Source organism: Rhinoderma darwinii, chromosome 7 (genome assembly GCF_050947455.1).
Source record: "Rhinoderma darwinii isolate aRhiDar2 chromosome 7, aRhiDar2.hap1, whole genome shotgun sequence".
In the NCBI taxonomy this organism is placed as follows: Eukaryota; Metazoa; Chordata; class Amphibia; order Anura; family Rhinodermatidae; genus Rhinoderma; species Rhinoderma darwinii.
Window position 1 is genome coordinate 94,082,754 of NC_134693.1, and position 17,327 is coordinate 94,100,080.

General features: G+C 40.3%; 1 protein-coding gene across 2 annotated transcripts in view; it reads left to right on the forward strand.

Moving 5' to 3' along the window:
* HMGXB4 (HMG-box containing 4) overlaps positions 1-17,036 on the forward strand; it is a 58,638-nt gene extending 41,602 nt beyond the window's left edge. For both annotated transcript variants that reach the window (XM_075833696.1, XM_075833697.1), the window contains exons 10-11: positions 16,425-16,547; positions 16,739-17,036. In XM_075833696.1, coding sequence (XP_075689811.1) covers positions 16,425-16,547; positions 16,739-16,783 — 168 coding nt within the window. In that variant the 3' untranslated portion in view covers positions 16,784-17,036. The remainder of the gene's footprint in view (positions 1-16,424; positions 16,548-16,738) is intronic.
* The last annotated feature ends 291 nt before the right edge of the window (positions 17,037-17,327 follow it).

Here is a 17,327-nt window from a genome sequence, read left to right on the forward strand (position 1 = left end):
AAGTGCGATCCGGGTGTCTCAGAGTAGCGCTGACACCCAGATCGCACTGTTAATCCCTGCCTCTGGTCCGGGAGACATGATCGGGACCTGATTGGTTCAGGTCCCGATGATGTGATCACAGGGAAAGTTTGTTGTAGCAGCCGGAGGCCGATCCTCTTAGGCTTCCTGTCAGTGTGACTCAGCGTCACGCTGACCGTTTATAATACGTTACACTACCTAGGTAGTGTAATGTATTATAGCAGCTATCAGTGCTGCAGGTCTCCAAGTAAAAAAAAAAAAAAAAGTTATAAAAATGTTTTCTAAAAGTGTAAAAATAAGTTACCAAATCAAAAAAAAATGTTCTTTCCTATAAGAAGTCTTTTATTATAGGAAAAAAATGAAAATGTAAAAAAAAAAAAAAAAGTACACACATTTGGTATCACCGCGTTCGTAATGACCCAAACTATAAAACTATAATATAATTTTTTCCTGCAGGGTGAACACCGCAAAAAAATTAATTAAAAAACAATGTCAGAATCACTATTTTTTTTTTGGTCATCACCCCTCACAAAATATAAATAAAAAGTGATCAAAAAGTCGCATGTACCCCAAAATAGTACCAATAAAAACTACATCCTGTCCCGCAAAAAACAAGCCCTTACACAGTTATTTTGACTGATAAATAAAAAAGTTATGGCTCTCAGAATATGGTGACACAAAAAATCAATAATTTTATCGAGAAGTGATTTTATTGCGCAAACGCCACAAAACATAAAGAAAACTGTATACATATGGTATCACCGTAATCGTATCGACCCGCAGAATAAAGTAAAATGTCATTTATAGCGCATGGTTAACACTGTAAAAAGAAAAGAGAGACAAAAAACATTGTCAGAATTTGTTGGTTTTTTTTCGTCACTTTGCTTGCCAAAAAAGTCACGTACCCTAAAATTGTACCAATGAAAACTACAGATTGTTCCGCAATAAATAAGCCCTCACACAGCTCCGGTGGAAAAAAATAAAAAAGTTAAGGCTCTCAGAATATAGCGACAGAAATTGTGCAGAGTGTCCAAAAGTGGATAAGATCTGGCGCCATTTATCAGTGCGACACCAGCCACATATCTATGAATTATTATTTATTTACCGCATGATTATACCCTCTTATTATGCCCTGATGTACTCTGCCCAGCTTACATATACCCCCACATTTTAAACTGAAATACCAGTAAAACCCCAAACAGAACAGTTACCAAGCAAAATCTGCACTCCAAAAGCCAAATGGTGCTCCCTCCCTTCTGAGCCCTACAGCGTGCCCAAACACCAGCTTACATCCACATATGACATTTAATATCCGGGAGAACCCGCTCAACATTGTATGAGGTATTTGTCTTCAGTGGCACAAACTGGGCACAACATATTGTGCATTAAAATGGCATATCAGTGGAAAATGTAAATTTTCACTTTGCACCATCCGCTGCTCATTAACGCCTTCGCGCACCACGACTTAATAGCATGTCGTGGTGCGGGGGGTTATATATGGAGCGGGCTCATGCGCTCCGCTCGCTCCATATTTTGCAGGTGTCCGCTGTGCATTACAGCTGACACTTGAGACCAACGGACAGGAACAGCGATCGTACTGTTACAGGAGCCTGTAAAAATTACATACTGCAATACATCAGTACTGCAGTGTATTGTACCAGCGATCTAATGATCGCTCGTTCCAGTCCCATAGGGGGAACTAATAAAACGTAAAAAAAAAAGTTATTGGTGAAAAAAATATATAATATATTTAAAGTCCAAAAAATCTACCTTTCCCATGTTTCCTTTAAAGTAATGTAAAAAATAAACAAAATTGGTATCGCTGCATCCGGAAACGTCTGAACTATTACAATATACCATTATTTAACTCGCACTGGGGACGCCGTAAAAAAATCAACAATTTAAAACGCCAAAATCGCTGTTTTTCTTCACCTTAGCTTTTTTTTAAAAAAAATCATAAGTAATCAAAAAGTTGTATGTAAAAAAAAATGGCACCAATAAAAACGACAGTTTGTCGTGCAAAAAATAAGCCCTCACCGCTCAATCGACCAAAAAAAATAAAAAATAAAATATGCCTCCCAGAATGTGGTGAAACAAAAAGTTTCGTTTTTTTTAACAAACAGTTTTTTTAAATCAAGTAACTTTTTTTTTATTTTCAGCAAAAATAAAACATTGGTGATACATCATCACATCCAAAGTACAAACTCCCCCCTCCCCCATCTTCCAGAGTATGTATGATCATGAATACACAATATTATCACATATAAAAGCACCAAATACATTACATAACATATATAAATCCATAGTAGATATATAAAATAATCACCAAAATCCCCCATAGGCCAATCAGGTCCCCCTTAGCAGCACACATTGTCTACAAGGCTATTACATTCCAGAATGCAGCTCAGCCGCAGCATCAGGCGATGAATTCAGGCCTCGTCTCTCCACCCTTGAAGACCATATTTTATCGAATGTGTGTTTAGCATTCCTAGCCGTGTAAATATATTTTTCCATAAGTGTTAGCCATGTGACATTGTTACTAAATTCTGATAACATAGGCGGTCGATCATCCAACCAATGTTATGCAATAAGCTTCCTAGCCACATATAACATACAGGCAACAGCTAAGTTGACATGTTCAGAAACAGAGATATCCTCCACATACCCCAAAACACATCCACCGACACCTGCTATACAGAAGAAATATTGTCCACTACCTCAGACCAAAACTGTCGCAGCTGCACACATTGCCACATCATATGTATCAACGTGCCAGGTTCCCCACCACATCTGGGACAGTCGGGGGGAGTCCCTGAAGCCAATTTCAGTCAGAAATACTGGTGTGCTATAAACCCAATGTATCAGAAATAGATGAGAAATATGATGTGCCTCATTCATAGATAATTTAGGAATCCGCGATAATATATCCCCCCCCCCCCCTGACTTTCTTCTATAGGCCCAAGATCTCCTTCCCTTTTACTCCTTAACATGGAAGGAAATCCACCTAGAAACCTCGTCAGAAGGCTTTTGTACAGAAGAGATATAAGGCCGGAGGTGTGACTAGCCTTGCTAATAACTCCTATCAGGACATTGTCCATTACTGTGACAGCAGTAGTCCTACTCTCCAATCCGTACGCATGACGAACCTGAAGACATTTATAAAATTGAGTATGAGGGAGACCAAATTCTGATTGCAGACATGAGAAGAACTTCAGTTCCTAATTTTCCAACAACTAGTCTATTCTACGTACCCCTTTGTTCTTCCACAAAGCAAAATCTGTTCGAGTATTCATATGAGATAACCAAGGCGTATCCCAAATAGCTGTATATTGTGTACATCCCGTAACACCTTGCATATTTCTAACAAACCACCATAGTTTGTGCATTAAATATTACGTTGTATATTTTTTAGTATGCTGTTGAAATTTATGGGCCTCTAGCGCTTCATATAGGGAATCCGAACATAAGAATTGTTGTAGCAACAGCCTATTGAAATCTACTGAATCATCAATATCCCAACCTCTTAGATGCTGCAGCTGAGAAGCCAATTAGTATAATCGAGGATTAGGAACAGCCATACCTCCGTCCGTCTTATCTCTCTTCGACGATTCCAACTTTATGCGTGCATGCCCCGTATTCCAAATGAGAGATCGAAATAACCTGTCGACCTTTTAAAAAAAAATGTTGTGGTAACCATATAGGTGCATTGTGTAAAAGATATAACAATTGGGGCATCCATATCATTTTGATTAAGTTACATCTGCCAATCACTGAGAGATACAATTTATGCCACACATCCAGCTTAAGTTTAAACCGGGTCAGTAATTATATTAAAATTAAATTTTTTAAAGTCCTCCTCCGTTTTCATGGATATTTCCACACCTAGATATTTAAAGGATGTAACACACTTCATAGGGAGATCTTCACATGTCACCTGTGCGCGTGTATCATCCACTCGCATCAGAACAGACTTGGACCAGTTAATGGTCAATCCGGAGTATTGACCAAACTCCCCAATAGCAGACATGGCAGCATCCAGGGAAGCAGCATCATCCTCCAAAAACCGTCATCAGCGTATAATGCTAGTTTATCCTCCTGCTCTCCATGACTGAACCCGACAATATCTACTGAACCCCGAATCAAAACTACTAACCGCTCTATAGCTATGCCGAAAAGTGATGGAGAAAGCGGGCAACCCTGCTGTGTACCTCTACCCAGTGGAAATGTGTCAGTCATAAAGTTATTCACTCTAAGTCTAGCCACAAGTCTATCATACAGCATCTTAATCCATGAGATAAACGAGTCCCGAAAGCCCATTTTCTTAAGTACTGCCCATAAATATGCCCATTCAACACTATTGAAGGCTTTTGCCAAAGAACAAAGCACCCGTCTACCTGAGTTATCAGCTGGAAGTTGTACATTCAAAAATAGCCGTCTGAGATTTATAGCTGTAGATTTATTAAGCATAAAGCCAGTTTGATCAGGATGTATTACCGTTGTGATGATCCTAGAGAGGCGAACGGCTATGGCCTTAGCGATAATTTTAGTGTCTTCTGGCAATAGAGATATCGGTCTATAACCGTCCGCAAGCAAAGGATCCTTACCAGGTTTCAAAAGAACCACAATCACTGCCTCTCTCATAGTGTCAGGTAAACCCTGGTCTCTAACAGCTGACGTATAAACATCTAGAAGATGTGGCAAAAGTATGACACCCAGTTTTTTAAAAATTTCCACCGGAAGGCCATCCGATCCCAGAGCCTTACCATTAGCTAGAGATGCTACCGCCTCCTGCAATTCCTCCAACTGTAATGGGGTCTCCAAAAATTCTTTATCAATAGAAGATATAAGTGGCAATGAAATACCTGATAAGTATGATTCTAGCTGTGCCTCAGACACATGAACTATATAGAGAAGCACAGTAAGATTTAAATACATTTGCTATCTCTGCATTACCAGCCGCCAAGACCCCCTCCGTATTTCGTATTGTTGCAATATATGTTTGGCCATACTGTGCTCTCACAACCATAGCAAGCATATGTCCCACCTTCTCCCCTACAGCATAAGACCGCTGTTTCTGAAACATCCTCTTATTTGCAGTTTCCATTAAATGCGTTTTTAGTAGTTCCTGAGCCTCGCACCAATCAGCCAAAGACGTAGTGGTGTTATTCATAACATGAGTCGCCTCAGTCTGTCCTATCCCTAAGAGTATCACCCAACTTTCTAGTTTTCAATTTGACCCTGCTTATTAACTGAATCAAACACCCTCTCAGCGTAGCTTTCATAGTATTCCATACCATTCCTGTATTCGCCGTGCCCACATTTTCTGAAAAATAATCCGTCAATACCTTAAGCACATCAGATACATTTATAATAGTTAACCAAAAGGCATTCAACCTCCGCAGTGTACTATTAGTTTTAGTATGTTGAGATAGAGATATAACCAACAATAGGGGAGAATGATCAGAGAGTGCCTTAGGTAAATATTCAACAGTTACAATCACTCTTGCTACAGTGTCCGGGCCCAATCCAAGATCTATACGGGACAGGCTGTTTTGTGAGCTAGAAAAACAGGAATAATGTTTATCATGAATATGTTTCATTCTCCATAAATCCAGCAGCATCACCTCATGAAGAAAATAACCAAAAGCAGTTATAGGACCATCCACACTTGCTCCATCATTATTAAATTTATCCCACTAAGGATGTATATAATTATTATGTAGATTGTGAGGAAAAGTAGAGAGAAGGGATAGGTATGTGGTCTGATTAATAAATAACTTTTATTGTTTTGGTTTAAATAAACAAATTATATAAAATACCTTGGTGCAATTGGGTATGTGTGAGTGACCCCCCAAACTCACATACCTAAGAGCCAGTAAAGAGTATAACAAAAATATATATTACTGTGAAAAATCACAATGGAGCTACTGCCACGCATTTCTTAAGCTGCACTGTCTGTATAGGTTCAAGACAGTTGATGTGCTCCGTCTAAATGAGCAGAGCGGTGGTACGGCTAGCTCCACCCGACTGGATGTGAGAAGCGAGGCAATCTTGCAGGAGTTAGCCCAGCCAGTTGTCCCCTGAACAGGTGGGCTACTGCAGCAGCGTCCCAAGTGGCTGATGGGGCGGAGAAGCAGGAGAGACCGTTCCGTGTAGGGAACAGGGAAATGTCCACAGGCGTGTGGCAGATGAGCGCTGAGTCTCGCTCTGCTCCTAGAGCGAGGTTGCGTACAATTCTCGCGAGACCTCGCTAGTGCGCTTGTGATGCAGCTGTCAGCTTTCAATGTGAGATGAAATTAGCTACACGCAAGCGGTTATACTGTATGTATGGAGGCCATTGTATTTCACCTAGGTTGGTTAAAAAGTACTATGCACCCAAAGCACGTTTCGCCAGCATTCTGGCTTCTTCTAGGGGTCTATGTATATAATTATTAAAATCTCCTAGCAGAACAAACGGTATACCTGGTCTAGTGCCAGTAAAATTCAAAACCTTTCTAAGTACATCGTAATTAAAGGGAGGCGGAATATAAACTCCGATAATTCTATATTGTGTATATAGTGCAATGAAGACAAACATATCCTGTTCCACCATCTATCCATCTGCATCTCGAATACGACGCTCGCTGCGGTCAAGCCATCTCACAGCGTCCTTAGAGTTCTCAAAGAAATGCGTTTCCCCCAAGGTGACCACTCGAAGCTTCTCAGGATTTTACATCGAATATGGGATTTGGAAAGTACGCAATCTCCTCTTTACCTCCTGGAATAGAAGACGTTTCTTTTGGATATCCGCTGAGAAGTCTGGAAAAAATGATATACGATGACCATCAACAGTAACATCTTTCATATCTCTGGCCGCTTTCAGAATGGCATCCCTGTCACGATATAGCAGGAGCTTGACAAGCATGGTCCGCGGCTGTGACCCAGGCAGAAGTGGTCTCATGGGGACCCTGTGAGCACGTTCTACAGCATACATAGGCAACAAAATTGTATCACCAAAAGTAGATTTCAGCCACATCTCAACGTATTCAGTCGGGGTATTACCCTCCGTGCGTTCAGTCAAACCCACCAATCGGACATTATTTAGTCGGAGTCTGTTCTCCAAATCATCCGCCTTAGCTTGCAAATTCAAAATGGCGCGGTCATGCTTCAAAAGATCTCTTTGCATGGGTAACATGGCGTCTGCAATCTCACTAACGCGGCCCTCCACCACCGACCACCTGTCTAAGACTTTCTGTAAATCGTGTCGGATAAGCCCCACATCCTCGCGTACACCTCCCAACTGTAGCAACATGGAAGATCGCGTGGTATTGCTATCAAACAGTTTTTACTTTGTAAAAGTAGTAAAATATAAAAAAAAAAAAAACTGTATAAATTTGGTATCGCCGTAATCGTATTATAAAAACGAAACCCAAAAAACAATGGAGGAATCGCAGATTTTTCCAATTTGTCTGCAAAGAATTTTATTTTTAGTTTTCCACTGCATTAAATGGTGTCACTAGAAACTACAACTCGTCCCGCAAAAAATAAGCCCTCACACCACTATACTGACGGAAAAATAAAAAAAGTTATGGCTCTTGGAAAGCGTGGAGGGAAAAACTAAAATGTAAAAGCAAAAAATGGATCAGTCCTGAAAGGGTTAATTAATTTCGACTGAAATATAATTTATGACCACGTGGGGTATTGCCGTACTTGGGAGAAATTGCTTTACAAATGATGCGGTGCTTTTTCGCCTTTATCCTTTGTGAAAATGAAAAATTCTACTTTTTTGGGGAAAAAATGTTGCTATTCATTTTCACAGCCTAATTCTAATAAATTCTGCAAAAGACCTGTGAGGTCTAAATACTCACTATACCCCTAGATAGATTCCTTAACCCCTTAAGGACACTGCCTGTTTTGGCCTTCAGGACACAGCCGATTTTTTCAAATCTGACATGTTTCACTTTATGTGGTAATAACTCCGGAATGCTTTGACCTATCCAAGCGATTCTGAGATTGTTTTCTCGTGACACATTGGACTTTATGTTACTTGCAAAATTTGCTCGATACATTAAGTATTTAATTGTGAAAAACACCAAAATGTAGCGAAAAATTGCAAAAATTTGCATTTTTCTAAATTTATATGTATCAGCTTGTAAGACAGATGGTAATACCACACAAAATTGTTGCTAATTAACATCACCCATATGTCTACTTTAGATTGGCATCGTTTTTTGAACATCCTTTTATTTTTCTATGACATCACAAGGCTTAGAACTTTAGCAGCAATTTCTCACATTTTCAAGAAAATTTCAAAAGGCTATTTTTACAGGGGCCAGTTCAGATGTGAAGTGGATTTTAGGGCCTTATATATTAGAAACCCTCGATAAGTCACCCCATTTTAAAAACTTCACCCCTCAAAGTATTCAAAACAGCATTTAGAAAGTTTCTTAACCCTTTAGATGTTTCACAGGAATTAAGGCAAACTAGATGTGAAATGTTCAAATTTCTTTTTTTTTTTGCAGAAATTCATTTTTCATCTATTTTTTTTGTAACACAGAAAGTTTTACCAGAGAAACGCAACTCAATATCTATTGCCCAGATTCTGCAGTTTTTAGAAATATCCCACATGTGGCCCTAGTGCACTTATTGACTGCAGCACCAGCCTCAGAAGCAAAGGAGCACCTAGAGGATTTTGGGGTCTCCTTTTTATTAGAAAATATTTTAGGCTCCATGTCGGATCTGAAAGGCTCTTGCGGCACCAAAACAGTGGAAATCCCCCAAAAGTGACACCATTTTGGAAACTATACCCCTTGAGGAAATTATCTAGGGGTATAGTGAGCATTTTGACCCCGCAGGTTTTTTGCAGAAATTATTGGAAGTAGGCCGTGAAAATGAAAATCTACATTCTTTCAAAGAAAATGTAGGTTTAGCTAATTTTTTCTAATTTCCACAAGGACTAAAAGGAGAAAATGCACCATTACTTTTGTAAAGCAATTTCTCCCGAGTAAAGCAATACCCCGCATGTGGTCATAAACGGCTTTTTGGACACACGGCGGAGCTTAGAAGGGAAAGAGCGCCATTTGGCTTTTGGAGCTCAAATTTAGCAGTAATGGTTTGCGGAGACCACATCGCATTTGCAAAGCCCCTAAGGGACCAAAACAGTGAAAACACCAAAAAAGTGACTCCATTTAGGAAACTACACCCCTTGAAGAATTCATCTAGGGGTGTAGTGAGCATTTTGAACCCACAGGGGTTTCATAGATTTTATTAGAATTGGGCAGTGAAGATAAAAAAAATCCTTTTTTTCCAATAAGACGTAGCTTTAGCTCAACATTTTTCATTTTCTCAACAAATAAAGGAATAAAAGAACCCCAACATTTGTAAAGCAACTTCTCTGGAGTACGGCAATACCCCATTTGTGGTCATAAACTGCTGTTGGGGCACACGGCAAGGATCAGAAGAGAAGGAGTGCCATTTGGCTTTTGGAGCACAGATTTTGCTGGATTGGTTTCTTGACACCATGTCACTTTTGCAAAGCTCCTAAGGTGTCAGTACAGTGGAAACTCCCCAAAAGTGATTCCATTCACAAAACTACACCCCTTGAGGAGTTCATCTAGGGGTGTAGTGAGCATTTTGACCCCACAGGTGTTTCATAGATTTTATTAGAATTGGGCAGTGAAAATAAAAAAAATCATTTTTCTTCAAGACGTAGTTTTAGCTGAAAATGTTTCATATTCTCAACAAATAAATGTAAAAGAGCACCACAACACTTGTAAAGCAACTTCTCCTGTGTATGACAATACCACATATGTGGTCATAAACTGCTGTTTAGGCACAGAGTAGGGCACAGAAGGGAAGGAGCGCCATTTGGCTTTTGGAGTACAGATTTTGCTGGATTGGTTTCTGGGCGCTATATCGCATTTGCAAAGTCCCTGTGGGACCAAAACAGTGGATCCCCCCCAGAAGTGACCCCATTTTGGAAACTACACCCCTCAAGGTATTCACCTAGGGGTATAGTGAGCATATTAACCCCACAGGTGATTGGCAGAAATTGGTGTGCACGTGATGTTGCAGAGTGAAAATGGTTTTTCAATAGATATGCCAATACCCAGCTTGTGCCACTGGAGACACACACCCCAAAAATTATTAAAAGGGTTCTCCCGGGTGTGGCGATGCCATATATGTGGAAGTAAACTGCTGTTTGGGCACACTGTAGGGTTCAGAAGGGAGGTAGAGCCATTTGGCTTTTGGAGCGTGGATTTTGCTTGGTAGTAGTTTTGTTTGGAGTCTTACTGGTGTTTCCGTTTATAATGTGGGGGCACATGTAAGGCGGGCGGAGTATATAAGGGGCATAGTCAGGTGGTATAGTGGGGTAAAAAAATAAATAAATAATAATCCATAGATGTGTGTTATGCTGTGACACAATCCTTTCTGCACAGGCCGGTGTCTCACTAATAAATGGTCTTTACTTATCCCCCTTTTGGTCCGCACTCGGCACCTTTGAAGTTTGGGGAATTTTGCTGGGAAGTGTTGTCCTGGTATAATACGGGCACCCTCGCTTCCAGCAGATATGTTTGGGCCCTCCCCTTCCTGGATCCCTAATTTTAGGGGCCTTGATAATTCGCCACTTGAAACAGAAGAAATGTTCCCCTCGGGCTGCACAACTGCATATTTTTATTTCCTGGCTTATTGGTGCCTTGACTAATTTTATTTTTTCATAGACGTAGTGGTATGAGGGCTGTATTTTTTTGCGGGACGAGCTGTAGTTATTATTGGTACCATTTTGGGGTACATGCGACTTTTTGATCACTTGTTATCCTTTTTTTTTTGGGAGGCCAGGTGACCAAAAAACAGCAATTCTGGCATATTTTTTTAGTTCTTTTTATATAGCGTTCACCACACGTTATGAATTACATGTTACCTTTATTCTGCGGGTCTGTCCGATTCCGGTGATACCTAATTTATAGCACTTTTTATGTTTTACAACTTTTTGCACAATAAAATAACTTTTGTAAAGAGAGTGGATTTTTTCTGTCGCCAAGTTGTGAGAGCCATAACGGTTTTACATTTTTCGTCGGCGGAGCTGTATGAGGGCTTGTTTTTAGCGAGACGAATTATAGTTTTTATAGACACCATTTTATGTACATGCGACTTTTTGATCACTTTTTATTTCAATTTTTGGAAGACAAAGTGACCAAAAAATAGCAATTATGTCAGTATTTTTTAGTTATTTTTTTTACGGCGTTCACTGTGCGGAATAAATAACATAATATTTTTATAGTTCAGGTCGTTACGGTCGCAGCGATACCAAATATGTATGGCTTTATTATTTTTTTCAATAATAAATGACTTGATAAGGGAAAAAGGGCGATTGTGTTTTGGGTTATTATTTGAAACTTTTATTGTATTTTTTACAACTTTTTATTTTTACTTTTTTGACACTTTTTTTGACACTTTTCTTTAGTCCCACTAGGGGACATGAAGGTCCAACAGTTTGTTTGATGTTCTAATACATTGCACTACCTATGTAGTGCAATGTATTAGAACTGTCAGTTGTTCAATGACAGCAAGCCGATCAGGCTCCGCCTCTGGGCGGGGCCTAATCAGCTTACGAAATGGCAGACAGGAGTCCATTGTTAGGGCTCCTGTTGCCATGGTAGCAGTCGCCAGCCTTGCCATCGCGTGGCAAGGCTGCCGATTTGCTACAAACCTCTAGGATGCAGCGATCACAATGGATCGCTGCATCGAAGGGGTTAATGCCAGGAATCGGAGCTAGCTCCGGTTCCTGGCGATAGATCGGGGTGTCCGCTGTAACATACAGCGGACACCCACTGCTGATGACGCCGGCTCAGCTTCTGAGCCGGAAGCTGAGCCGGCGCCATCTTGCCGATGGTACCGGAAGCCTCCTGGGCCCCGCCGACGACGGGGCATAGGAGGATTCCGTTGCTGGCGGACCGGGAGGTAAGCATTAGCCCTCCGATCGCCTTTGCAGCCACCGGCAACCCAGCGATCATGTTCCTGGGGCGCCGGTGGCTATAAACTCCTCACATGCTGCGATCGCTATTGAACGCAGCATGTGAGGGGTTAATCGGTCGGATCGGAGGCTAGCTCCGGTCCTGGCCGATACCTCAGGGTGCCAGCTGTAACATACAGCTGTCACCCGGCGGTGATGTCGCTGGCTCAGCTCCTGAGCCAGCTTCATCTCCATGACGTACAGTTACGTCAAGATGCGGGAACAGTCCATCTCCCATGACGTAACTGTACGTGATTTTGCGGGAAGGGGTTAAGGGGTGTAGTTTCCCAAATGGGGTCAGTTTTGGGGTGTTTCCACGGTTTTGGTACCTCAAGGGCTTTGCAAATGCAACATAACACCCAAAAACTATTCCAGCTAAATTTGAGCTCAAAAACCCAAATATTGTTTCTTCTTGCCGTGGTTCCAAACAGCAGTTTATTACCAAATATGGCGTATTACCGTAATCTGGAGAAATTGCTTTACAAATTTTGGGGTGCTTTTTCTCCTTTATTCATTGTAAAAATTTTACTGACCTTTTTCAGAAAAAAGTAGATTTTCATTTTCACGGTCTAATTCCACTAAGTTCAGCAAAAAAACTGTGGGGTCAAAATGCTAACTATACCCCTAGAAAAATTCCTTGAGAGGTGTAGTCTCCAAAATGGGGTCACTTTTGGGGGATTTCCACAGTTTTTTGGTCCCTCCAGGGTGTTGCAAACGTGACATGGCACTGAAAACCAATCCAGCAAAATCCAAATGTCAAAAGCGATTGCTGCATCTTAGCGGTTGCTAGGAGATCGCCAGCCCTGACATGCAATCAGGACTGCCGACTGCTGCTATGGCAACAGGAGACACAATGGCCGCCTGCTCTGCCATTACGGAAGCCGATTGAGCGCTGCCGGGAGGTGAAGCGTAATCGGCTTTCTGTCAGTGAAAAAAAAACAGACAGTTGGACATTCAAGTCCCCTAGTGAGACTTGAAAAAAAGTGTGAAAAAAAATAAGTTTGAAAACATAATAAACCATAAGTATAAAAATAAAATAAACCATACGTATTTGGTATCGCCGCGACCGTAACGGCCTGAGCTATAAAAATATTTTATTTATTGCACGCAGTGAACAGCGTAAAAAAAACTTCAAAAAACAGAAATTCGGGTATTTTTTGTTGTCACTTTTCCCTACAAATATTGGAATAAAAAGTGACCAAAAAGGCGCACGTATTCCAAAAATGGTACCTATAAAAACTATTGCTCGTCTCGCAAAAAACAAGCCCTCATACAGCTCCGTCGACTAAAAAGTTATGGTTCTCACAACTTGGCAACAGAAAAAATACATTCTTTTTACAAAAGTAATTTTGTTGTGCAAAATATTGTAAAACATAAAAAAGTGCTATAAATTAGGTATCACCGGAATCGGACTGACCCGCAAAATAAAGTTAACATGTAATTTATAACGCATGGTGAACACTGCCGGAATTGCTTTTTTTTTTGGTTACCTGGTCTCCCAAAAAATTGGATGAAAAGTGATCAAAAAGGTCGCATGTACCCCAAAATGGTACCAATAATAACTACAGCTCGTCCCGCAAAAAAACAGCCCTCATACCACGAAGTCTGAAAAAATAAAATTAGTTAAGGCTCCAATAAGTCAGGAAATAAAAAATATGCAGTTGTGCTGGTCCGAGGGGAACATTTCTTCTGTTTCAAGAGGCGATTTATCAAGGCCCTAAAATTAGGGAACCAGGAAGGGTAGGGCCCAAACATATCCGCTGTAAGAGTGGGTGCCCGTATTATACCAGGACAACACTTTCCTTTCAAAATTCCCCAAATTGCAAAGGTGCGGAGTGTGGACCAAAATGGGGATAAGAAAAGACACCATTTATCAGTTCGATACCGGCCTGTGCAGAAAGGATTGCTCCACAGCGTAGCACACATCTATGGATTATTTTATTGTTTTTTTACACCATTATTATACCACCTGACTATGCCCCTGATGTACTCTGCCCAGCTTACATGTACCCCCACATTATAAACGGAAACACCAGCAATACTCAAACAAAACTACTACCAAGCAAAATCCGCTCTCCAAAAGCCAAATGGCGCTCCCTCCCCTCTGAACCCTACAGCGTGCCCAAACAGCCGTTTACTTCCACATATATGGCATCGCCATACCCAGGAGAACCCTTTTAACAATTTTTGGGGTATGTGGCACAAGCTGGGCATGACATATTTACCACTGAAATGACATATCTAGGAAAAAATATTAATTTTTAATTTGCATTCATTTATGAAATAGACCTCTTTGGTGAAAATGCTCACTACACCTCTCAATAAATGCCTTGAGGGGTGTAGTTTCCAAAATGGGGTCACTTCTCAGGGGTTTATTTTTATTATTTCACATCAGAGCCTCTGCAGTTGTGAACCAATACTTTGTAAATCGCTAAATTAGGCCTCAATTTCACATGGTACTCTTTCACTCCTGAGCCCTGTCAAATTTCCAGGCAAAAAATTAGGGTCACATGTAGGGTGTTTCTAAAACCGGTAAACACTGCATAATAATTAGAGATCTGTCTTGTTATGGTGGCACAAGCTGGGCACCATATATTGGTATATCTACACCCCTAGGTGAATGCATTGAGGGGTGTAGTTTCCAAAATGCCACTTCTGGGGGGGTTTCCACGGTTTTGGTTCCACAGGCGCCCAGAAACCAATCCAGCAAAATCTGCACTCCAAAAGCCAAATGCCGCTCCTTCCCTTCTGAGCCCTGCCGTGTGCCCAAACAGCAGTTTATGACCACATATGGGGTATTGCCGTGCTCTGGAGAAATTGCTTTACAAATGTTGGGGTTCTTTTTTTTTTTTTTCTTCATTTGTTGAGAAAATGAAAAATTTTGAGCTAAAGCTACGTCTTATTGAAGAAAAAGGATTGTTATTATTTTCACTGCCCAATTCTAAGAAATTCTATGAAACACCTGTGGGGTCAAAATGCTCACTACACCCCTAGATGTATTCCTCAAGGGGTGTAGTTTCCTAAATGGAGTAACTTTTTGGGCGTTTTCATTGTTTTGTCCTCTCAGGGGCTTTGCAAATGTGACATGACCTCCGCAAACCATTCCTGCTAAATGTGATCTCCAAAAGCCAAATAGCGCTCTTTCCCTTCTAAGCCCTGCCGTGTTTCCAAACAGCCATTTATGACCACATGTGAGGTATTGTTTTACTCAGGAGAAATTGCTTTACAAATTTTGCAGTGCTTTTTCTCCTTTTAGTCCTTGTGGAAATGAGAAAAAATTAGCTAAACCTACATTTTCTTTGAAAGAATGTAGATTTTCATTTTCACGGCCTACTGCCAATAATTTCTGTATAAAACCTGTGCGGTCAAAATGCTCACTATACTCCTAGATAATTTCCTTGGTGTGTAGTTTCCCAAATGGGGTCACTTTTGGGGGATTTCCACCGCAAAAGCCCTTCAAACCTGACATGGTGCCTAAAATAGGTTCTAATAATCAGTCCATAAGCACACTAGGGCCACATGTGGTATATTTCCTAAAACTGCAGAATCTGGGCAATAAATATTGAGTTGCATTTCTCTGGTAAAACTTTGTGTTACAAAACAATGGATTAAAAATTAATTTCTGCAAAAAAATATGAAATTTGTAAATTTCACCTCTACTTTGCTTTAATTCCTGTGAAACGTCTAAAGGGTTAAGAAACGTTCTAAACGCTGTTTTGAATACATTGAGGGGAGCAGTTTTTAAAATGGGGTGACTTTTTGGGGGTTTCTAATATAGAAGGCCCTCAAAGCCACTTCACAACTGAACTGGCCCCTGTAAAAATAGCCTTTTGAAATTTTCTTGAAAATGTGAGAAATTGCTGCTAAAGTTCAAAGTCTTGTAACGTCCTAGAAAAAAAAAAGGATGTTCAAAAAAATGCTGCAAATCTAAAGTAGACATATGGGGGATGTTATTTAGCAACAATTTTGTGTGGTATAACTGCCTGTCTTACAAGCAGATACATTTTAAATTGAGAAAAATGCTCATTTTTGCCATTTTTCGCTAAATTTTGGTGTTTTTCACAATGAAATACTGAACTTATGGCGCAAATTTTGCCAGTAACAAAGTCCAATGTGTCACGAGAAAACATTCTCAGAATCGCTCTGATAGGTAAAAGCATTCCGATGTTATTACCACATAAAGTGAAACATCAGATTTTAAAAATGTGGCTCTGTCCGGAAGCTCAAAAGTGGCCAAAGCGGGAAGGGGTTAAACAATTTTTGATGATGATGATTCTTTTAATTTCCAGGGGGTTCAGAGGAACATATATGGATGCCTCTGCTCAAATGAAGTAATTTGTAATAATAGATATAGTCAATAAAAAGTTAGGAAAGAAATCCGCTTCTACCTGATTGATGGTTTCATTTTTTGTAGGGCATGGTTGCAGTTTCTGGTAGCTTGTCTGTTCTGTTGGATTCTATCCTTTGTGCAATGAGCCCTTTGGTGTGCCTCACTAGCAATGTTCCTGAGCTAAATGGCTGCTCGAAGCAAGTGTTGGTAAGTAGTATCTGAAGTTTAGCTACTACTGTTTCATAGTTGTGAGATAAAACATATAGTAGGTCCTGAATGTTGTTTTAAAAATAGAAATGTGCCTTTTTTCTAGTGGAAAATTTACTTCAGCATAATTCTAGAAATCACTTGTATTTAGAATTAATTTTTTTTGCATTTTCTGTCTTTTATTTCTCTAGTCCAACACTTTGGATAACATTGCCTATGTGATGCCAGGCTTGTGACAACAGAAGTGATGCATGCAATGTCTGGAGCAACGTGTGTTTTTATATATGTACATGCTGTATTATATGTATACAATGTCTAAACTTTTATATCACTTCATAGTTTTATTGGGATTTTTAAATGAAATGGCACTGTTCCTACAAGAACATGCGGTCTAGCTCTTTGAAACCGACTCACAGAATGTGTGTTAAAAGAAAAGTTTTGTGCAGTCCACCCACCCATCCTGCAATAAAATGACAATTATTTCTCTAAGATGAAGCACAAGCATATGCTCCTCTGCAGTACACAGATGGCACATGATCTTGTTCAATATGGTAAGGCTTTGGTCAACCAGTACGGTTTTTGAATAAAGCATACAATATCTGTACTAAAATAGCACTGCTTGATCAAGCTCTAAAAAGGCAAAAAACATTTTTAACCCAGCCAATTTGTGATAAATGTTAGATTAATGGGAGTCTGTGTGCTGGGACCCCCACCGTTTGCTAGAATTGGGGACCTTTGTGTACACATGCACACTTGACCAAGGTGACAGCTCCGCTATTT